The 24,692-nt window shown below is 36.2% G+C and overlaps 2 protein-coding genes across 4 annotated transcripts in view; one reads left to right on the forward strand and one right to left on the reverse strand.

Moving 5' to 3' along the window:
* LOC134530844 (uncharacterized) overlaps positions 1 to 4,974 on the reverse strand; it is a 52,418-nt gene extending 47,444 nt beyond the window's left edge. The window contains exons 1-2 of one of the 3 annotated variants that reach the window (XM_063366099.1): positions 4,879 to 4,974; positions 2,361 to 2,475 (exon numbers count right to left, since the gene is read on the reverse strand). In XM_063366099.1, the coding sequence (XP_063222169.1) occupies positions 2,361 to 2,409 (49 nt within the window). In that variant the 5' untranslated portion in view covers positions 2,410 to 2,475; positions 4,879 to 4,974. Of the gene's footprint in view, positions 1 to 2,360; positions 2,476 to 4,671 lie in introns of all 3 variants that reach the window. The other 2 variants (XM_063366098.1, XM_063366097.1) reach the window with 2 other exon arrangements.
* Positions 4,940 to 23,986, forward strand: LOC134530843 (serine beta-lactamase-like protein LACTB, mitochondrial). Its single transcript, XM_063366096.1, has 5 exons — positions 4,940 to 5,619; positions 8,672 to 8,862; positions 13,815 to 14,073; positions 17,089 to 17,254; positions 23,076 to 23,986. The coding sequence occupies exons 1-5, from the start codon at positions 5,337 to 5,339 to the stop codon at positions 23,551 to 23,553; spliced, it is 1,377 nt and encodes a 458-aa protein (XP_063222166.1). The 5' UTR covers positions 4,940 to 5,336; the 3' UTR covers positions 23,554 to 23,986.
* Positions 23,987 to 24,692: the final 706 nt, after the last annotated feature.

A 24,692-nucleotide genomic window follows, 5' to 3' on the forward strand; every position in this document is an offset into this window, starting at 1 on the left:
AATTATTTCCTTGTACAAACTGTTTTCTTTACAATAAAAGATACCTAAATATGTGTAATTTTTGCACCACTTCCTATTCAATCATAGATTTAGAAAACCATATATTTAACTATCCAAAAACTAAAACTAAACACTTAACACTATTATAACACAAATTTTCATCTCTCATAGAGAAAACATGAATAGATAGTAATTATTATTACCAGCGATTGTGTGGAAATTTAGCCATTAAAATATTTAACACCATATATTCAGCAAACAGCAAACTTGCTATATGCGCAAGATTTATTATACTAAATGATGAATGCACACAATATTTCTAACATGCCACCAAGTTCCTACGTTTCCGTAGTAAATAAATAAAACTCCTTGATTCCGTAACTGGGCGTCTAGATCAGTAATGATTACGTACAACCCATAATACTTGGTAGCCCGGTGTATCTACGTGGCCAGAGCTGGGAACAGCCGGGGTAGCACCAAGGAGCATGTAAGAAGATCTGGAGTGGACATGTGTAGGGCGAGAGCGAAGCCAGCCGGTTGCGAAGAAGGGTTGAAAAGAAAGAGGAGGAGAGCGTATTTCTACTGCAAACGCAGCCCCAGCCCACTTGTCCTTGAGGTTTGAGTGGCGCTGGTGTGCGGCTACAATGGTGATTTCCTGTAGCGCATATGGCTGTACAAATCGATGGAATTCCAAGCCGGATGGGTTGCTTTTCACATGTATTAAAGATTTTTTTTTTCATTTGTTAACTAAATTAATTCCCAAAACTTCTGAAGCATCAGAAAAAAGTGGCAAATGTTTTAAACAGAAGTAACTAATCTTCGAACTTTTCGAAAAACCTAAGAAAACTATTTAACAAAGAGAAGTAGTTTCAGTTGCATAATTCTTTACTTTTTTCATAGATTTCCAAAACGTGACGATCAACGACAGATCTGGGAAAAAGCGACAAAGCGGAAAAATTGGATTGCGTCTCCGAACCATGCATTGTGTACAGTGCATTTTGAAGACAAATGGGTCTTAAGAAGCGAAAATCTAACTCGATTAAAGGATGATATGGTGTTCGGTATATTAAGGTTTCCCTCAAAGGAACGGTTTCACAATGCTTTTAAGATATTAGATAAATCCCAACATAAGTTTAAAACATTTCTCTTAAGAGTGTGCTTCGTAGCATTAAAAGACGTGCCTTAATTATTTTGCAAATTTATCATTGTTATGGTGACGATGTCAGGGGTTTTCGTATTTTTTTAGAAATATAGTACAGTATGTATTAGCAACTACGTTAAGAACTGTTATTTTATTCACACAGAGAAAAGAAATACAAAATGCTAAAATTTGGCGTCTGTCTTTTTATATCCTATATAGGCTTGTTATTATATGTGTGTTGTAACATGTATAAAAATGTTAAATATATTCAACAATATTTGGTAATTATATATATTTAAAAACTTTTATGTACGCTACTTGAAACTACGTGAAAGGTTTTCAGTCTATAAAGGCCTATTCTATGATTTTTTAAAATTATTAATTCTTATGCAAACAATTAATAAAATTGAAAGTTTCTTACATTGTCAGTATATGCATAGCATTACAGTTATTACAAACAATTCTCTACCAGTGTTTAGCTAAGGTTTGCATGTTACGTTGGTTGAGTAAGTAGACTGGAACATGAACATGATATTGAAAAGACTTCTAACTTCTACTAATACACGTATATTACAAGAGATTTGTAATAGATTAAATGAAGTAAGTAAGAATTCGTTTTTTTATAAACGTTGTGTATGAAATTATAAAATTTGAGAAGTATAATAACAAAAAGAAGTGCGTTACGAAGACATATGTCGGTAGTGTTACCCACTGAAACATTATTCCCACTTCAACTCTCTGTAAAAATAAAAGTATTGGGTTGAATGCGTCTAGAGTGGTATATAAATAAAATTTGAAGCTTCTTCCTAATTTCATTCGCAGGTGTCCCCCACCTATAGTTGCAAACAAAAATTTTTCCTCGATGTTGAAATTTACTCTGCGTATTCACAAAAAAATTTGGCAGTAAATAGGTATTTAATTTTTAAAAATGAAAGTATTCATGTTTCGAAAAAAATATTAAAGCGGTGTGGGGAAGAATGTTTACAGATAATCCAGTAAAATTTTCAGTTTGATTGTTTTGATAGTTTCGGAGCTGTTGCGAGTTTAGTTTGGAGGATTTTTCCGCCGCGCGAGACAAGTTTGGCTCGTTTTCGTTTTCTTCCAGCGTAGGAAGCAGGGAACAAACGCCGATACCCGGCTTCACCTCGCATCCTTTGCTGGCCTTCCCTTGTCCTCTCCAGATGTATTACTGTATATTAGCTCCATGGGTAGCACTCACCCTCGGCCTGTGGCTGCGGGGATGCAGACGGAGCCCCATCATCATTCATTGCTGTCCGCAGCCCTCAGGTGGGGCTACACGTCCAGCTCAGGCAAACAGATTCACATCAGTGCACCTACGAATAGTTAGCAATACTTCAGCACCTTCACCAAACATTATATTATAACATACGAAAATATTTAAAGCACACTTTTTATTAACAACCAGGAAATGTTTGGCTAATATAGCTACAGTAGTTTGAAGATACATAGGCCTATGTATACATTCATTATAGATTCAGAAGAAGAAAAAATATTACTAAGCATACAATTTTTCTCCTCTGTTTAAATAGGTAATGCAATTAGGCTATAAGGAAAGTAGTTGTCCTATTATTCACCCACTTTGAGATATGAATACTTATTCATGTAATATTTATTAAAAAAGGTTTATAGCTTAAGTTATTACATGTGTAATATTGTTGTTGAAAGTGCTATTTTACAGTACGCATTTAGTATGGTTTTTATGGATACTGGTACTGTATTCAAAATGTTGCTATCCTGTCTATGCCCTAGGGTTCAAAACCACTCAATAATGTTGATGGATATAATCCAGGTAAATATCCAGAGTTCCATTATATTTTTTTTTTTTTGGAATGAAACCCTCAAAATATTCTATTTAGCACCTACTACTAAAACCAAGTAATTTTGAGCAGGAGAGTGTAATCCATTTATTTTCCTCTGAGCTATTTTAATTCCCTTCTTGTTGTTTTTGTATTATTGGATAATAATTATAGTGCATTACTGTAGAATTATGGTACATCATGTTACAGTATGTGGTATTGCTATTATAGTACATGTTTTTAAATATTTATTTTGCAAACTGTTTAATATTTTTACAATGCTTTTACTGTAGTTTAAATGTGCCTAAATGAACATTTCATAATGATCATCAGCTAAAACCTAGCCAGCTTGAAATAACCATGTAAATTAATACCCCCTAGGACAAAATGGGAGAATAATTGGCAGTAATTATCTAGGCAAGGAGCGCATATATAAAACTAGCAAATTAAATCCAATACCTAATTCATTTTTTAACTTCTTGACATTTTTGAAGTTATACTCTTTAGGCACATTGAGGGTGAAATTTTAGTAAGCACTGGAATTGAATAAAGTGCACAAGCACCATGGACAGAAGTTTGACATGATTGTATAACACGCAAGTGTATAGGTGTGACAAAAAAAAACTTCGCGGTAGCAAAATAAATGTAAAATAAATTTCATAAATTTAAAAAGTTACAAAAAGAAACAAACACAAGGTTTAAAAATGTTATAATCCTGGGATTACAACATTAATAACCCAATATTTTCCACATAATATCCATTGTTGAGTTAGCTCAGTGGTTAGGTAAGACTTCAATTTTCCAGGATCAGTTCCTGTCACTGAAGTAATACTTTTTGGTAATTGTTCCTTATAGCATATCCAATATATATCAAAGTTTAACAATTCATATCTTCTTTCAAAATCAAATACATTTTGGTTGTTACAATTTCACTTCAGAAACACATTCAATTTTTTTTTTTTTTTTTAAATATTTAAAAATATAATTGGATACTTAAAATGGAACAATTTCTCCCGGGGACAATGTATATCCTAATTGGTTACCTACTTTACTTTGCTGTACCTACCTAAATTTTTGGCAGTATGATAATTAAAGCAAAATGTTTGGTTATGTTCAGCGAGCCAGATTAAAAATCATACTAAAACAGTAATATTCTAGTCATTGCTCTTCCGAAAAAATTAAAATTAAATTTTGAAATTAGTATTTTTTTTACTCCTCACTATAATGGGTCTGTTAAACAGTATTGCAATAATTTAAATAATTATAGTACTGTTTGAACAGTTGGTTACACAAGGTTCGCTACATTTCCAATACCATTGAATAGTTTGAAGTTGGTTAGGTTAGGTTCATTTAAAATACTGTTAAATAGTGTATGTTTCGGTGAGGTTGACATTTAAAATACGTATCGTAAATAGGTGTGAACGGTTGGTTGGATTAGTAAAATTTTAAACACATTTTTCAAACAAGTAGAACTCAAAATATCATTTTCAGAATTTTTCTTACAGAAGAGCCTCAACTCTTGTTATAAAATATGAAAAAACGGGGCTCTGAAAATGTCAAATATAGGACGCTAATAAATGAAATGAAAATGAAATGAAATGACAAATTTAAAAACTAAACCAATTCATACCACAGTCATATCACAATTAAGGTCATTCGTCTATTACACTTGATTGGTTCTTTTTTTTTTTTTCCATTACTCTAAAAACATACCTCACTTAACGCAAATGATTCCTGAATACTTTTCTTAATCTCAATAGAATACCTTTATGAAAAAAATTACAAGATTAGGCATTTCATTTCACACACACGTACAGAGCGCAAAATGGTGTCATCAAGGGTTAAACGCAAGCAAGTATAGAAAAATCTATAGTTCTCCGAAACAAATATCATCAATCAAACACAAGGACATCGACGTACTTATCGCAACACTAAAAAGTACATTTAATTTTCATTACACCCAACGAAATTACACCTAAGCATTGGTCTCAAAACATGATCCGGATTTTGGCGCCAATTATTGAGAGTAATTTAATGTGTCAATTGTTTCGTCTTTTTTTAGTAATGAAAGTTTTTTATGATATAAAACTAAGTATGTAAACAAAACATAGACGTTGAATATAAATAATACTTTCTTTTTGTTACTAGAAAATGTATTGATATGTTTTATGGAATCGACCAATTACTATACAGCGACTATTCAACCATGTATTCAGCTGCATGTGGCTTGATAATGAACAAAACATAATCAGCTGTTTTCTGTTTTCATTGCGAATGCGCAGTGCCGAAAGTAAATAAACATCACAAGATGCACGCTTATCTTTCGAAAATATTCATAAACCGCATGTACATTTCAACAGTTAGCAGTAATAGGTCTAATGGCACGAAATTGGGTAATAATTGGTGCTGCAGCCAATGTAGTAGCATTATCGTGTGGCATTCAGTACGAAAATATCAAAAATTATTTGAAGGGGAGCGAGTGCGAAGCAAATGTGGTGGAAAGTCGTAGTACAAAACATGTTTTGAATACATCACCACAGCTGCAACATGACGAAGCAATACAAAAATCAACTGAATTAGTTGAAAACTTTAGGACCGAGATTGGTGTTCCAGGACTTGTGATAGGCGTTAGTGTGAATGGGAAACCTGCTTGGTTGCAAGGTATGGCCGGTGTATATTCCCTTGAGGTAGCTGTTAATAAGTGACTTCATCATATATATATAGTTGTCTTAAGTATCTACAAAATTATGTTTAATTTGATATTAGAGGTGTGGTTTGAGGTGATTTCCAAGAGTATGTGCTCTTCTGGGAAAAAAGAAAGGAAAATTACAAAAATTGTATGTTTGAGTACTACTTGTGGCTAAAAAAAAATAGTTATAAACATTTTTGTTGGTGGAAACCTAATGAACCGTTTATACCAATTTACAGTATTATAACTGTAGTTAACCTAAGAAAAAATAAAGCAAGTGTTTCCATTTGCTATTTTTAATAAGTCAGGAATCAGAGAGTTGTTAAATAATACAAAATGTCATTAATTGATAATTTTCTTGTTAGTCAATAAACCTTTGGCAAAGAATATATTCTGCAAGGTACCAAGAGCAGTGTACCTCACATCCGGCCAAATACAATTATAACCTTGATTCATGCCGTGGTTTGGATGGAACCTATGTACTATCCTTACCATTAACATTTTAACAAAAGACTTGTCAGTGATGTATATATAGGAGCATGTTGTTCCCATTTCCTGGTTCACTGGTTTTTTCATGGCAAAGAATAACACAAAGAAATGTGCAGTGTAAATATTTTTATTAATTAGTTTATTATTTTTGTGTTTATTTTCTTGAATGAACTGTGAAAGACCAGTTCTATTTATAGATATGCTACGAATTTTTAAAGACATCGGAGCATTTTGTGCAAATGTTAAAAAAAAAATTAGAAATGTAAAATTTATATCTGTATTTGTCAATAGATTCAGGTGCACCTGCAAATATATGTGTGGAGGCTCACTAGAACATTATTGTATTATGTAATATTTTTGTATCTGTAATACCATGGTATTCAAGTCTCTGTCTCTTTAGCATTAATTTTAATTTGATCATAAAACCTGTAATTGGGCTTCAAATTATTGCAGAGAGTCCTTCCACCTATATTTACTTCCCCATACCTTTTAAGCTTACTCCTCAGTTCCCTTGTCCCTTTCACTCCAATATCTTTCCTCCAAGTCCATTCTTTTTCCACCTTTTCCTCACCAAAAATAAGTGCTTCATTTTTGTCTTCCCCACGGCCTTTGCATCTTCCACAAATGGTCTCTTCTTCCTCTGTGTCCTCTGTCTGTGTAACCTATTTCCCAGATTTACTCAGCCCCCCTTTTAAGACCTTACCAGCCTTCCTTCCTACCATGTTCACTGTAATGTTCTCTACCCCAGCTCTCTTAACATCACTGATTGCCTTTGCAGTTCACCCTCTTCCCCTTCATATACTCATCGCCCATCTCGCTGCCCTGTGGTGTGCCTTGTCTGCTTCTTGTACCTCCGTCACCAGGTATGGGTTCCAAACCGCTGCCACGTACGCCATCATCTGCCTGACCAACATGGAGTACCCCTTTGCCTTTACCCTCCACCCCTTCTTTCCCACCTGCTGGACTTGTTTCTCCCACCTTAGGTTGTGTTACAGAGCTTACCTCAGGCACTTCTCTGCCTCCTGTATTTCTTGCCCTTTCCAATAGTAAACTTTCTTCATTACCTTCCTTTGGCTTGTTTGTATTATTTACTTCCATATTGCTTCCTAATGACTAGTGTGCCAAATGGCCCAGGTCTCCTTGCAGGTGTTCCCGTCCCCCCAAATTTTCTTTCACCACAGTCCCCTGCAAACATGTTCCACCTTCTTTCCATTCCTAGTCTATAACATCTGTCATTACTGATAACAGCAAGGGGTCCGTAACACTCCCCTGTGGTGCCCCTGAGACGTTTCTTCAAGTGGTTTATGTACCAAATTTACTCCATTTTAAGATACATTTTTTTGTTATACTTTGTACTCTGGGAATGGAGTGTGTCTTAAATAAATTGCATTCACTGAATTTTCTTAATTCTAAGTCTCGACTTCTTGTGACTTTTGATCTCCAAAAATCGGATGCTACTCGTACATCACATTGTCAACATCACAAAGAAGTAAAGCAGATTATTTAGTGAGGCAGATATTGGGGGTATTACACTAGAATTTGTGGTGTCTTAGTTAATTATCACATTATCATCACAAGTGCAATATGGTTTAAGTAAAATCACTGATCATTTCACAAAGGCACCTAACATCTCAAATACAGCTTGCCCTCATTAAAGGTTGAACCTGTGAAATAGGTAAATGCATTGTTGAAAAATTAAATCTGTGCCCAAAATCTGACAGGTAGTGCAGGGACATTAATGAACTATTTAAGATAACTAATGCACAAAAATTAACATTCACCTTACTAATCATGTATACAAGTCTGCACATATATAAGCATACAGACGAGTGTTTAAATATGGGATAGTACAAGAATGTAAGCAAGTATCTGACTGTGGAATAATGCAAGTGCACAAGTAGGTATGCAAGTGTGCTATAATGCATCCATGACATAGAGTGGTGCTGCTGCCATTTGTGTTTTCGGAGTAATTTGGTAACTAATAAAGTACACAGTGGAGGTTCACATTGTTACCAAAATGGGAACAAAGACAGTGCAAAGAGTCTTACAGTGGTCTAATATTCTACCTTATTTGCCCTATGTTTCATTATATGTATGGATTTTTTTTCATTGCACTCTGATGATGACATTGCATCGCTTACCCTACCATAGTTTCACTTTAAAAATATGTTTCTCAAATTGCTCTCGAAACTCATAATTTTTTTTTAAAACCCCAATGCAAAAAAGAGGGATGTTATTAGTTTGAAGCACTTGTTTGTCTGTCTGTGGCATGATAGATACCAAACGGATGGACCATTTCAATTCGTTGTCTAAAGAAACTAAGGACTAAAATAGAAATGTGTCTTAGACTCATTATGGTTTTAGAGTCAAGAAAACACAGTATGTATCTCTTAAGAGTGTTTTATTGTTGTTAAACTTGGCTTTATAAGCTGCATGTAGGATGTTTAGATCACATCCATGTTCAGTGCAGGTTGTTTTTCTCGCATGTGGACACCAGTTGGCCCAGGCAAGGGCAGCTTGATGTTGTGGGCGCAGGCTTCGGGCTGTCGGACGTGGAGAACGGGGTGAAGTGCCATGCGGGCACAGTGATGAGGATCGCAAGCATTAGCAAGAGCATGACGATGGCGGTGGTGGCCAAGCTGTGGGAGGACGGGCGGCTGGACCTCGACCGGCCGGTGCAGCATTACGTCCCGCACTTCCCCGACAAGACCTTCAAGGGGGAGAAGGTGCACTGTCTCATAAAGCTGTTTCTCACATCCTTTAGCCTAATGCACTCACTGGTTCTCAAATTTTTGAATCCTGCCAATCCTATGCAAATTTCTGAGAAATATGTTATAATAATTAATTCCTCAGATGTTTACTGATGGTCAACACAGGGCTTGTTTACAAACAGTAGAGAGCGATTACAGCACTGTACTGAACTAAATCACTGTTCGAGCAAAACCTGTAGAGTCGTTCATATAACACATGATTAATAATGTGATAACAAAGAGAGCAGTATATCCATAATGAAATGTTATAATAGAGTACGTAACTATATTAATTTTTATATAACCGGACCGGAAATCTTATAAGGTGCAACAGTGCACCCTGGTACACACTTTGAGAACCACATTGGCCAATTGACTTGTAATCCAAGTCCTGTGGAGAGCACAACGGGCACATTGATATTGCTATCTTTCTAGATGATATGTTCTATACTAATATAATGCTGAAGAGTTTGTTTGTTTGTTTGTTTGTTTGTTTTTTTGTTTGAACATGCTAATCTCAGGAACCACTGGTCCGATTTGAAAAATTCTTTCAGTGTTGGATAGTACATTTATCGAGGAAGGCTATAGGCTATATTATATTATCAATAACATTAGGGATCCTTACTAAAAGTCCAATTTAGAATCAAATGCGTTGGAGAGGGTTAGATACAACATGCAGTACACGTACAAAGTGTGTGTTGACAATGCCGCAGGCGCTATAAGTTTATTTCCTATTGCCTATTAACATTGTTGCCACGCACTAGATGCCTTATCATTCTTAATTTTCCCATACAAGTAAAAAACACCCGTGTGATATTAACAACGAAGCAATCATTACCCTCATAAGAGTTCAATTAGTATTTTAATACTTTTTATCACTTTAAATCGCAAACCTAAACTATTGTTTTTTTTTCTCTCTGTGTTTAATTTGTTTTTTATTGCCCTTTTTTTCAAGTATATATATTTTACAGACTTGAAACTTCACAGTAATGTTCCTTATGTTACGCAGGATGACATTTTCTGAAAATTAGATCCCATGGGTGGTTAAAACCAGGCAACAGTGGGTACTTTGTCTGCATGAGAACAGGATTTTGCATTGTTCATGCCTTCTGCGTCTCCATGGCAACGGGCATCACGCGGCAGTGGCGTACCCACAAGGAGGGGCATGTATAATGAGCGGCGCAAGAGTGATCTGCCTGTAGACTGCCGTAGCGAAGTACGGGTACATCAGTTGTACGTTGCGTGCACGAGTCGGGAAACCATCGGTGCTATTCATTTTCTCTCCGGGTCATTATACAGCATTGTAATACATTTTCACGGAATTTTTTTTATTTACCATTACTGTAAATGGGAGATGTGGCTTAATTTTTTTCCATTAGTATAGCCGTGCGAAGCCGGGTCGGGCAACTAGTTTTGTACATAAATGAAAAGGTGGGGGAAACCAATTTCAGCAACCACCAATGTATCTAAGGAATTATTTTTCTTGATTTGCTGGCTATCTAAATTAGTTCACACTAAAGTGTGGATATGTTCTTTAATTTACTGTTGCGCAAGCTGTGATTTTTTTTTTCAATGGTTTTAATAGTTTTTTTTTGTATAGGTTAGAATGAACTATACTTGATAAATTTGGAGAGAAAACTTTGTAAAAATTCCCTTGTATCTTTATGTGCAGTGAAACCTTGATAAAAAAAACTCTCATTAGTAAAAAGTATTTTTAAATCAGGTGAAATGAAGTAACAGCTTTAATTTTCAGATTCGGAATATGGGCACTATCCTAAAGATTTGTAAAACAAAGTTGTTTGTCCCAGTACACAACAATTATATGAAAAAGACAAAAAAAAATGGTTAGCAGTAATATGCAATTGAAGAAGAAAGGAGCTTGTGTCAGCAATGCCTCAGAAATTGTTTTCGACTAAAATATACTCATTTCACTGCACAGTGCCACGTCAAAACAAACCTGAGTTGTCAGTAAGGCCACTGCATTTTCACAACTTATAATCAGAGTGTGACCTCCCTTCAGTCACCAACATCCTCTCACAGTTTCAACATCATTCTGGAGTGTGCATTTTTTAAAAATAAAGGAACATTCCAAGAAGATTTTGTTTTATATAGATTTAACTAGCAAGTTTACAGTTTCAGCTTGTGAAGTGAGAATTCACAAATAAGCATCCAGGTCACTGGTGCCCAAGTATTGTCAGGATACCTAGAACTGACCATCACCATGATATCATTGTGTGACTTAATTACTTAACATTGTCTTTGCCATAACTTTGAGGTATTTAGAGGGAAGGTACATCCTAATACAACCTACAGCAAATGTTTTTAAATTTTTTGGAATCTGAACTGTCTGAATTGCACAGTGCTGAAAAACATGTCTTTGTAAACAATAGTTTTTGTTTTGTTACTGAGCCATAAATTGTCATATTCTCCTGGCTCAACTTTAGGCTTAGTATAATTTAAATAAATATTTTAAGTATTTTTTCTGTAGCCTGTTACAGCCTATCAAAATTTTATTCCAGTATTGTACTCTCCTACTTAATTTTGTCTCCGGCCGTTTCATCCACGGGCTCCCACACCACTCAAGTCCTGATTAAGCATCGTCTCATGTCTCCCCGCTCCTCGGCACGTACGCGAATGAAATTTCGCACCCCTTCAGTGCTCTGCGCACGTCCTGCCACACGCTATCTGTGCTTCCGTCAGCCCTCCTAGGCACACCCGTAGCTCAAGCTACAGTTGACCGAAGCAACTTTGGTCAGGTTCGCCGGCACAGGTTTTCCCTCTGGATAAACCCCCTCCCGGTCTCTATAACAGACCCCAGGCCGGCGAATGGACAGCTTGTGCCATCTCCCGACGGCACGGCGAACTAAATTACCTTCTCTTAGGCGTCGGAGCGAGCACTCTGGCGGCCGCGACCATACTTAATCTAAGTTCCTTTCCTCCCCGACAGAGCTCGCACCAAGAGGGCTCCATATGGTACAAGCTTTCGCTAGTTCCTCCCCCCCCCCCCCCCCCTCACCCGCGAGACACTTGCGTACCAACACAGTCAGTTCCTGTTGTCCCCAAGAGAGCGCTCTGCTTTGCACCTCTTAGGCCCCTTTAAGTTAGTCAATGAGCCCTCTTCATATCTTTTTTTGGGAGGGCGGAGCAAGTACTCCGCTGGGGTTATTCTAGCCAATCAGAGGCCACTTCTCCCACTCCCTAAGACTCCGGGCATCTCGCTCAAACTTAACTTCATGTCACCTGGAAGAGCGGGAGATTCTTCCTTCGGCGGTCACCGCGATAGCATCTCGTGCCGGAGCTCATCGCCCGCGCCGTTTACGTATTCACCGCTGCAATCTAGTTAAGAGATGTGATCTCTTAAGTTCGGGAGTGTTCCCTAACATTTTTTTTTATTCTTCTGGTTGGCTTTTGCCATTAGTAGCCAAGTAGTAATTTCGCATTATGTTTCGCGACGATTCATCGCGACTACTCGCGCCGCCTCCCTTCGGGGAGTGACTTCACTTAACTTCACTTCACTTCACTTCACTTCACTTCAACCCCAGATCGGTAAGTGGAAAATTCAACGTCCTGTTTGACAATTGTTGCCTCCCCGTTATCCTTCTGCCCTAACTTAATTAGTTTACTATTCTTGACCACTGGATTTCCTTTTGGTTCCAGTGGGGTTCAAGACTTGAGTCAAGAAATGTTTCAAGACTCGAGTGAAGTTTCCTTTCAAGACTTACTCTACCAAATTTACGCTGATCCTTCCGAGATTGAAGCCCAGAACCTCCTAATAATGCTCCGCCAGTGAACAGTCCGCTACGCAACATTTTGAATATGTACTCCAGCACCAATCAGAGCAATTAATTTTTTTTATAACTATCAATTGTATTAATGTTAAAACTATTATGGTTATTTTCATAGTCTCATTTATGAAATGTATCATAAAATTGTAACTAATGACTTCAAATGGCCCGGGCCCCCTTTAAAATAATTAATTATTGATTCCAATAATGGTAATTTTGTAATTTCAAAGAACATCAAAATAATATAATGCAGATCTTAACTAACAATAAAAAGGGTAAACTTTAAGCAAACATATTTGTTTTTCACTTCAAATACGATCCTTCTTCCTAGTTCCCTTTGTGAGAACTAACTAATATTTTTGGTTGCTCCCTTGTGTCCTCTTGAGTATACAGTTGTTACTGTTTCGCCCACTTGATGCAACTTCCAGTATTTTCAAAACCATAGATAAAGCTTCTTTAACTACACAAGGGGCACATTACATTTATACTAAAAGATTTAAGCATCTTACATATTAATTTCAAAACTACAAGATCTCTAAACTAAGAAATTAATACATAAAACAAGTTTGTTCAATCGCTTTTGGCACAACTGTTTATATAACAAACAAAAATTTACAGTAAGTTGTCCTCAGTAATATTCAGTGGTTAATTTTCACTTGATTTAAAGTTTTAATGCAATGTAGACTAATTAGAAAACTCTGCACCTATTCATATATTTAGAACCAAGAATATGAAGGAATTTAAGATACAAAACTTCAGTTTGCAATGATGTGTTAATGATCATTGTTTATTGATTTTTTCATTGAAATTTGTATTTTAAATACCTGAGTTTCAATTTCATATTTTACCATGCTACTATTTTCCCACAACACAAAACAATTTTCATGGCCTCTTGAATAATATAAAAATGACTTTCACTAACGAAGAGTGTATTTGATCAATTTCATCAGCATTAATACACCATTGGTTGACAAATGTACACGTCAGAAAGATAAATTATTCGTGACCCAAAATCAAAACAATGAGACCAACAACACCTTAATTACTCTGTGGTTGGGCCCGTAATGTGCGAGGCAACGCCTTTATTTTCCCTGTTCTTCATGCAGTCTTGCTTTTCTCACTTGCCTGGTGTGCGGTGTGCAGGTGGCAGTCACGACCCGGCAACTGGTCAGTCACATGGCCGGTATCCGGCACTACTCCAACAACACTGACAACAACAACAACAACAACAACAACAAGTCGAACAAGGACAAGACGGAGAAGGCTGAGAACAAAAATAAGGAAGAGAAGCCGCGGCCGACCTCAGACTCTGTGTACAAAGAGTTCCTGCTGAACCGAAGATTCAGCGACGTCAAGGAGGCACTGACCTTGTTCAAGGATGATGAGTTGGTGTCCAAGCCAGGTACATGCGAATCAGCAACACAGTGAATCTTAAACACTATTATGTTTTTGCTTAAACACTATAATGTTTTTGCTGAAGCTTTTGGTGTATTGAAATCATATATTGTGTTATGGTTAGGTATTTGGAGTTATGACAACTTAAGAACTAAGGCATGGATCTGCAATATCAACATATTTATTCTATGAGAAAATATATAATTTATAGGCTCTCTCATAAACAAAATTCACAAAAGCGCAGTTCCTCCCTTCAGTGATGGCAGACACAGTACCCAAAAATAAATGAAGCTATTTATTCAAGCTGCAACAAATTGACACTATCATTTTACTATTACAGCCAGCAAATGATCACTATAAACTTGGCTATGAGTTTTGGCAAACAGTAACATCTCTACTAACTATATACTCATTCTGAGTGCTCATCACCTCATTGCAGAAATCTGCCTTAATATTAGCACAGTTTACTTGATTAGCACGATATTCGCCTCTCCGCTTAAGCCAATTTAATTCTAATTATGGTTAGTAAATCAGAGCCCCCCTCTGCTCTTCGCAAAAGTAACTACTTCTGGGCTTTCCCAGTTAACTGGTTTAAATCAAACTGCTCCAATGCATCCCTGTCGACAGCGTGGGTCCGAACAAGATAAGTGCTTAAGTATTTAAGATGAGACCTTAACTTTTCTGTGGGCACCCACTTTCTCTTCCGTCATCCACCCCCAGCTTCAGCTGCAAGTTTCTCAGATGCTCCTCGCTCGATCTCCTCGCTGAACGCTGTGCCGCTATTCTGGCACTGCCGTCTCATGATGCGGCTGGCCCTTTCTGAGCGAGTTGGTCCCATGCGAGTACGTAAATTGGTAAGAAATTATATATGAAAAGATTATAAGAATTTTAATTAGTGATGTGATTTTTAAAACAACAATATGCATAAGTTTGTCATAAAAAAATATTCTTTTCTTAAGAAATGTACACGTGCCATCTATCTAAACAATGTCATAATAAATATAGGAGTCACAATACCAGAACAAATTATTATTTTCTAATAACTTCATCATTTTGTTTAGTATTCGCATGTCTGAATTCACCTCAGAAAATGTGGAGGCCTTCAACATAGTATCTTTACTGTGCACTGCCTCTCAGTGCCTGAAGTTTTCGCCACTATCAAAATAATTAACTCACGCACTCTGTAATGAATTTTGTTGTTTTGCACAAGTATGTGCAACTTGTTTTTTCAGTGAGTCAACTCCATTCCCTCCCCTCATGTGGTGAATAAACCTCTCATGAGTGATCTCAGTAAAATCTCAGAAATATACTTCAGTGTGCGGATTCGCTGGCTCCATGGCCTCTGCAAGAGGGGGACAAAAATGAACAGTTCCCCACCACTTCCACGTGATAAAAATCTGCTTGAAAGCATGGTCAAGATTTAAAATATTGCCATCAGTGTTTGTAGTTGTATATAGCGATATAGCAGAGTGTATAATCACGTAATCACCATTCACTGAGATTACATGTATGATGCACCACTGGGTACTGCTGATATTAAAACATCAGCTTAAGTCTTGAGCATTGGTAATGTAATTTCTGTAGCAAGTTGTAGTCACAACTCATGAAAAAAACATAGGGCTAAGAGTTCACACGAAATAATCATGCTCAACTTCCAGACTATTTAGAGTTCTGTCTTCCTAGAGACTGCTCCTGTGCTCTTGAATTGTGATTTCTTTTAGGTACACCATAGCTTTTTGCAAACTATGACCTTTTTAATCTTCTCACCACATGAGAATGATCCATAACAAAAAACTGTTCAGAATATAGACTGAGAAATTGTAGATATAGTACTTACTGAACACATGCCATAGAATACTTAGTTTCATTGTATTCTGTGATAGTTTTGCAATTTTAATGGGCAAGATTGTCAAATGTTTGAATTTTAGAGAATCCATAAAAGTAATTGTGCCCATTTTTGTTAGCAGTGATTCACAGGCACAATGGCAAATGAGAGTGGCGGGAGAAGATACGCCAAGGACACAATTTCTCGGAGACAGCTGGCGCCGCATGGTGCACCACAAAGGGAACAAAATTGCACCTTGACTTTTACACTCAAGTATCGTAACACAATTCTTGATACTGAGAGAGTTCGGCTAGAATTGAAGAAATTATTAAATAAATTAGATAATTTAATTTTAGACACTAGCTGGCTCCACAATACCTTTCATTAAAATTTATTAAGATATTCTTTTTAAAAATACATTATTTAAAAAAAAATTTATATAAAAAAACACTTGGTTTAAACTATGGTTTAAAGACACCATTGTGGTTTAAATCAGCTAACCCTATCAGAATGTAATTCTTGAACTTCAGTTGCCAAAGACGATCATGTGGAAGGTCTTAAGAACATTTTTACACATGCGTCCATACTGGTTACAATTGCTACATGCTTTAAAACCAGATATGGTGCACGTTGTAACTTTGCACTTCAAGTGTTTGAGTGTGAAGATGATTTTCTTGATCTTGTAATGGTCGAGACGACAGAGCTCTTTTTCGCTGGCCTCCACGTTCATCTGACATAACGCCATGCCATTTTTTCCTTTGGGGTTTTATAAAAGATTGTATCTTCATTTTGCCACTACCTAATGATTTGTCAGAGTTGAGACACACAATTGAAGAGGCTATTGTTTACATTACTCTGGACTTGTTAACCAAAGTGTGAAAAGAATTGGATTTTGGGTTGTATGTGTGCATATAACTAAAGGTACACATATTGAACATTTGTAAGAAAAATTAGGTTAGTTCAATTTGATGTATGATTTGTTGTAAATAGTCTAAATTAAACTGTTATAATATACCATTGAAACTGGGGCATTCTTTTAATACACAGATATACATACACACTCCAAATCTTCACCCAGTGTTAAAAAAGTTCTTCTGACCATTCAGGAAACAGGAATGTAATAACAGGTTCAGTGATGCAATTCTTCTTTATTCCTTGTTATTGTAGGATGATTACAGCCCTTAGGCACTGTTGCAGGCAGTTCGTTCCTCTACACGACACACGGCTGGACGCTCATCAGTGCTGTTGTAGAAGGAGTGACCAAAGAGCCATTCCCAGTCACAATGACACAGTTCTTCAATGTTCTGGGTCTGAAAAACACCTACCTGGACTTCAATGAGAGAATAATCTACAATAGAGCAAGGTGTGTGTCTCTCTCTCACTCTCACATTGCCACCACTGTACCTGTGGGTCGAGCATGGTTCTTTTCCTCGCCACCATCATAGTGACGACGCGTCACCGGTATGACGGCGGAGTTATGACGGCCGCGTGAAAATGCGAGCACGGATCCCATCGTCATATCTCTCCCGTCATCGCTAAGGCGCCTTACCTACGACGGCTTGGCAATCGATAATATGCAGAGGTTGGCAGGGAATTTACAGAAAGGATGTGTTTTATTTGGCAGTTGGTGTATCTGCTAGCAATTTACAGCCAATAGAAAACTATCTACACGAAAACAAGATTGTGGACATTCGTAAAACTTAGGCATGATGTGACTATCGAATTATATATTTTCCTCAACTATATTCAATATTTATATCATTTTTCATTGTACGCCTGTACAGACTATTTTTTGCTCAGTAAAACACCCGTCATGTCTCAGTCTCAAAATATAATAAAATAATTTTACATAGCAAAGTCGTTTATGATTATTAAATAGTATATAAGAAGGTTAAGGAGTGCATTAGAAACTGTGAAAGTTTGTAGTTTTTAATATGAAAATATTATTTAGCGATCTTGTGAAACGTGTTGCCCGTTATTATTAATTTTGTTTTCAATGGTCAGTTTTTATTACTTATGATGAAAAAAAAAATTTAAAAACACTTTTGTGACTCGACGTGAGACATTACAATACTAGACCTGATTAAATCATTATTTGGTAATTTTCGTCACCGTTAAAGTTAATTTGCCGATTTGAAGGTACCGAAACAACTCGGTGTGCTATACGTCCCACTGTTCAAAAAATACTACTGTTATATTTAATAATTACATTATCCTTAGATTTGTTTATAGCATATTTTCTAGTGCACTGCAAGTTTTATTCACACTATTTTGTACCGTAGCATATGTATTTGGTGAATACGCTGATAATATTATTTATTTAGCATCTTGCAAGCTTGAAACAATATTTAACACAAAGTCGGTGTTGTTAATTAAATGCCTGAATATAATTTATTAAGTAAACTGTAGTTGACAGTATTGTGTCTGCATTTTATAACTACCAGAAGAGTATAGGAACTAAAAATACCCTTTAACGGAATTAATTACTTTCTTTTCACATAAGCCGCTCCTCTCACAAATTACAATTTTTGTATCAACTATAAACACGAAACCTCTCAACTCTACGTGAAACACTATTATTCATACATTGTTACCATTTTATCATACTGAAAGTATTTGAGCGAATCTTAGGTGAATAAAATACGTTTCAATATGCGATACAGCAGGAGCAAACCTAGCCACCAACGAGGGTGGGGAGTAGGCCTAACCTAAAAGTCACTAAATCTTGGGAGGAAATGCTTTCTGTTTAAAATGCAATAAAATGAAGGTTTAAAATAACCATTAGACTACTATGTATTTATCAGCGGCATTCTTGTGTATTTTCAACCTTATCAATGCATGTACATATTTTATTTTTACAAGTGATTTTTTTTATTACACGTATGGAAGCTGAAGGGGAAATGAGTTGTTTTTAGAAGTTTAATAAGCCACACGCTTATAGGTGTTTTACACTTAACTTTTATACAGAATAATTAACTAATGTGATGTTATCTTCTATCTAGTTGAAATATTACGTTATTTTGTCCTGACCTTTATTTTTTTATTAAGTGATATGACAAAAGTAGGCAGATTGGCAGTTTTCTTAGTATGATATATTTTGGTAAACTGAGTATTGTGCAGTTAAAAATAACGAGAAAAAAGAATCAATGTGTCTTATTCACACGAAACATAGAAACTATTTATTTATGCGGCGTGATTATTATCGGAAACAAGTTGCTTCGAAGTTTGTTCAGAGAAAAACTTAACCTTTTTTTAGATACATCGTATAACTCACATACATAAAATCTGAGTAAATATAATTAAGGCAAAACCTTAAATTTCATGAAAATATATTATTTAACTCATTTGAAAGAATTATTTCCCAGTATTAAATGAAAGTTACACACGTAATCGGCTGTATGACGGGGTTATGACTGACAAGCCATTGCGCCTTACGTATGACGGGCATGTCGTAGCTAAGGCGTCTTCTAGAAGGCAAAAAAAGATCCATGCTCGCTTTTAGTAGCGAAGCGCCATACCGATGACGCGTCATCCCTATGACGGGCGAAAAAGAGAACCATGCTCGCCGGGCTGGTGTAAATTCAGCCATGCAATCATTTTTGTCAACATTTTTTCCCCAATATCACCAATTTTATTTACTTTTTATTTTAATCAATCAGTGCATAAGGTAAATGTACCAGTAGTCGTCATGCTAAGAAGAGTTTTATAAAAAAAAATTGTGTACATAACCTCGTAGGTGTATTACTGCCCCCTACATGTTTGTTTTTAACATCAAACTTTACTCTACAATGCTATCCAACACTCTTCGATAAAAACAAATTATTTTTGTAGGTTTATAATTTTGAATAAAGTGTGATTTCGAGCCAGTAGTCATGCAAATTTTCGTGTTTGCCAGTGTTCGTCACATGTTTGTGCCAGTAGTCGTCATGTGCGATTTCGGCTGCATTAGTTTTAATTCATGGATCCAGAATGATAGTACTGTACTATTTGGGCTTCAAATTTAATTTTTTACTATATTTTAAACATCAAAATGGCAATTCATAAAGATCGTTTAGTAATATAATGAATAATCCTCATTAAATTTTGAATTTACTTACAGCACTCACGGAACAAAGAGGGACAGCACAACTAACATGAAAATATTATAGAGCTGTAGCAAACCGTACGTATTCGGTACTGAGTAACGTGTGCGTCGTCTAGTAACGAGTAATGAAACGTTACACACGGCTGCATTTTGTTACTCGCATTTTTCGTATGTTTTACGCATGCATGCGCATATTCGATGAATTTACGTTACAAAGAACGTTTATTAAGTAAAGTATAATTTGGAAATTCCTCGTCCAAGTTTTTTTTACTGTTTATTAAAGGTATTATGTGTGTAGACAAAGTTTGAGATTGGAACAGAAACAACGTAACAAAGTATTTTTTCACAAATTAGAAATGTGTATGTTTTTGTTTTTCACTATCGCGTATTTTCACGTTTTTTTGTTCTTATCTTAAAAGAGATAATATAATAAAGCCGCTCTAATGAGATTTAATTGTTTCTTGGTTAACAAAGACGGTTTAAATATGAAATATTGTTAATTGTTTATATTCTTTTTGTTAATTTTTACGCCACGTCATACTGTACGCGTACGCAATACGACTCGATTCGTTGCTGCAACATAACATAGCATGTTATGCGGTATCAGAAGTAAAATTTAAAAATGAATCGGGGCCCATCTTCCTACCCAAGGGCAATTTGCCTTTGTGTTTATAAGACAATGTGTTTCTTGGCACACTCTTTTTTTCCGCTGCTCGTTTTATACTCATACCATTCGCTACATCTTTAAGAGCAGCTTCCATGGCTGACTCTTCATACAACAGTATTTTCCATTTTGGCATTTTGCCCTGTAATTAAAGAACGAGACACATTACAATGTTTAGTTTACTTATTAATGTCAAAATATATATCGAATGACCCCTAAATTAATTTAAACAACAATGCCTACACAATTTCTGCAATCAATAAAGTAAAGTAATTTCCGACCCAGAAGTCGTCATACACATGCATCGGAAGTCGTCATAGCTGACGACTACTGGATCTGATCATAATAATGTACTTTGCCTATCAACAACAAAGAACCAATATTATTTAAGAACTCTAGGGTGTAACTTAGCACAACTTTAAATAAAATAGTAAATGTACCAGTGTTCGTCAGGTATGACGAACACTAGCAATACAAGGTTTTTATTGATCCAGTTTTCGTCACCCTAACTAAATCATACAAAGAAAACAAATTTTTTTAAATAAATACTTTCACCTCTTCAAGAACATTTAACCAACACATTCAGCACAAAACATCGTGAATAAACATGAAAAATTACAGAATTAGAAGTAAAAATGTGCACATACCTCCTTAGTGTTTTAGTATAGGAATTCCCCTATTTATCTTCACTGCTCTACAAACTTTTGATGCACGGACTTTTTTTGATTGAAAATAGGGTTTGTTCAGAAAACTATTGTGGTAATTTCAGCTAGAAAGTCGACCAAATTTTTGTCAATATTTAAGTTGGCGATATATTGAGCTACTTCTGTATTATTTACATTTGAAGTTGCTAGTGACGACCATTGGAGCAGTGACGAGTACCGGTGCACTTACCTTATCTCCTTTGGCATACTGTTATTGACTAGTTAAAAGTTTTTCATTAATATTGACGTGCTAAAAATCACAGGTATCCAGTACGTTAACTTAATAATATTAATGACCCTAGAGATGATTTTTTTTTTTTTTTTGTTTCTGTACAAACATTAAGTAGCCAGTGTGACACCCATTGAATAGGGACAAGATTAGATGGTGGATTGCAATAGAACTGCAATAACACTGAAAACCATACCAATACACTACATAACACCGAAAAGTAAGTTAATACACCATATAGCACCGAAGTGCAAGGTATATCATGGAATTAAGCAGCATTTAACCAAAACTTAATTCCCATGCAAAATATTGTACCAAATTTCATAGCTCAGAAAAATTAATTTAATTTGTTTTATTGTGCATCTCTTATTGAACTGCTTTTAAACCACAAATGCTCACCAATTTATTTTTATTGTTATGAGTGTATCTATTTAGACCAATTTATTACCAATTTTTTATTGTAAAAATACACCCACTATTTTGTAGACTACATATTACTATATATATATATATATATATATATATATATATATATATATATATATATATATATATATATATATATATAAATAAACAATTACACTGGAATATTCTCATTTAAAAACATAATCTGACTTAAAATAAAACCATAAAATCTTGTTTCTATCAGATGTAAACAGTTTACAAGGAAACTGAAGTGTATTTTGAGGCAGAAAGTACTGAACCACAGAATGCCGGATTAAAGACCTTTCACTGACTGATACTTGGATGACCAAACAAAATAAAACGCTCACGCTCAGTAAAAAACACCATTACAAAAATTTGGGGATTTGATATGATATTAGAAGCTTAATAATGGAGTAAGTTAGTTTGTTCTCTGTAAAGTCTGGCAGGGAGTAGAACTAGCGGAATGGAAGGTAATATTGGTAAAAGAGGTGCAGGGGTTTAGGAGGAGATAGAATTAGTTTAATTGATGTGAAATTTCCTTGCCACCGGGTCAAAGCCCAAACACAAAAATTTCTAGTTTTAAAAATATATATCGTGAAATTTTATAATAGCTAGTTGTGTTGATAGAGATTTCTTGTAATGTGTGTGTGTGTGTGTGTGTGTATAGATGGATGGATAGATAGATAGATAGATAGATAGATAGATAGATAGATAGATAGATAGATAGATAGATAGATAGATAGATAGATAGATAGATGGATAAAAGGGTGTATATTACTTGTTCAAGTCATCAGTCTCCAGACTATGTAGTTTGTTGCAAACCACATTTTTTGTCTCCAGTGAAATTTCTTCATCTCCTCACTGTTAATAGTAGCACATAATCTTAAATATGCTATAATATGCTTTATTTAGTAGGTTGTAGCCTCTGTCTTACTACTGTTTTATTTTTTATGTACCATCTTTGTATATATTAAAATACTTCCATGTAGTGTGTCTCTTCTTATCATAAAACATCACCACAAATATGTATGTACACTAAGTTAAGTGAAGCAAATATCTATAACCCTGTGGTTGCAGGTACTACACGAAGGGTAAGAACGGCCGCCTGCAGAACGCCCCGTGCGTGGACGTGTCGTACAAGTGGGCGGGAGGGGGCTTCTTGTCCAGCGTGGGGGATTTGCTGAGGTTCGGCAACGCCATGCTGTACTGCAGCCAGCAGGCGGGGGACTCTGTCCCCGGCTACCTGCGGCGGGAGACCGTCTCCGCCCTGTGGGAGGTGCACAGCCCCTCGCCCATGCACTGGGGACGGGGCAGCAGCTATGGCATGGGCTGGGTGGTGGTGCCCGCACGCCACGAGTACGCTTGGTGCGACGATCAGCGCCTGGCGGTAGGGCACTCTGGTGGGGCGGTGGGGGCCTCCAGCGTGCTGGTGGTGGTGCCGGCCCCGGAAAGCTGTGGCGCCCCGGCCGGTGTCATCGTGGCCGTGTTGGTGAACCTCAGCGACGTGTCGCTGCACCGACTAGCTTTCCAGGTGGCCAACCTGTTCGCCGAGTAGCATTGCAACGACAACGCCCACGTTTATATGGTATGGACTCAATCGCAGCTTTCTCTGTGGGATGCTATTTAACTTTGGGAAAGTTGGTCTGTAAGTAGAGTCCTTATCAACTGTCCAGTACCATCAATGTGTTCACCTTAATGCTAGTCTTGTACTATGCATAGTTTTACATATGTATCTACGTAAGTTTTAGACAGTGGTTTCTGGTGAACGGTTGCAAATCATGCCACTATTTTTTTTGGAACTTTCCAACTTGCTTTCCAGCTGAAGTAACTGCCAGCGGAATGTAGCTTTGCATTCAACTGCACACCTTGTGTGAAACATTTTATTCGGCACTTAACAAGCTGCCATCATGTATTGTGTAAGTGGGAGTTTGTTGTAAAGACATGTATTGATTTAAAATTAAAAAATAATAATCAAAGTTTTGGAAGGATATGCCAGATTTATTTGTACATAATGTGTTTTCGAGTTTTACCAGCCATGTTGAGATGTATGGTTAAACGTATAATTTTATAACTTAATTTGGTTTGTTGTAACTGGGTCACGGTCAGTATTAACTTGTTTTATTCTTTTGTCCCAGTAGGCATGGGCATAGATCCCAGGGATCCAGGGGGGGCCTGACCCCTCTGGAATCAAAAAGCTCCTTACTGAGGGTCCCCGTTTGCGCTTGCAAAATCGTAACTGTGAAATGGGAGTGATAAATGTTATCCCGCGGGCCCCCCTGTAGTGTCAATCCTACAGATTTTCGCCCATGCCAGAAGCATTTATGTTATTGACTTTTTGTCCTATTGATCATAAATGATGCATAAATAATAGTTTTAAAGAAGGTTGGTTTAAATCTTCTGATATTTTTATATTGTTTCCAAAATGACTAAACATTATTTTATTTTAAATAAATTATTATTCCCATACTAAAATTATCAATAAAATTGTGTAAATTACTAAAATCAAATACCTATTGTAGTTAATTGATACCATTAATGTTTATTTCCATCACCACACTCAGTGGGGTATATTAATATTTTTTTAATGATTTATTGTATCTCAACTTGCATGTTTCATACTAATACCACGTAAACATTTTTTTAAGCTTGTAGATCAGTGTTTCTAACTAAAGAAAATTTTCAAATTCCCAATGA

Source organism: Bacillus rossius, chromosome 3, assembly GCF_032445375.1.
Source record: "Bacillus rossius redtenbacheri isolate Brsri chromosome 3, Brsri_v3, whole genome shotgun sequence".
Lineage (NCBI taxonomy): Eukaryota > Metazoa > Arthropoda > Insecta > Phasmatodea > Bacillidae > Bacillus > Bacillus rossius.

What these genes read in the sequence shown, in the direction of transcription:
- LOC134530843 (XM_063366096.1), top strand. Translation starts at nt 5,337, where the DNA reads ATGGCACGAAATTGGGTAATAATTGGTGCTGCAGCCAATGTAGTAGCA. An exon ending in AGACCTTCAAGGGGGAGAAG is followed by an intron (nt 8,863 to 13,814) that starts GTGCACTGTCTC and finishes TGCGGTGTGCAG; the next exon opens with GTGGCAGTCACGACCCGGCA. An exon ending in ATAATCTACAATAGAGCAAG is followed by an intron (nt 17,255 to 23,075) that starts GTGTGTGTCTCT and finishes CTGTGGTTGCAG; the next exon opens with GTACTACACGAAGGGTAAGA.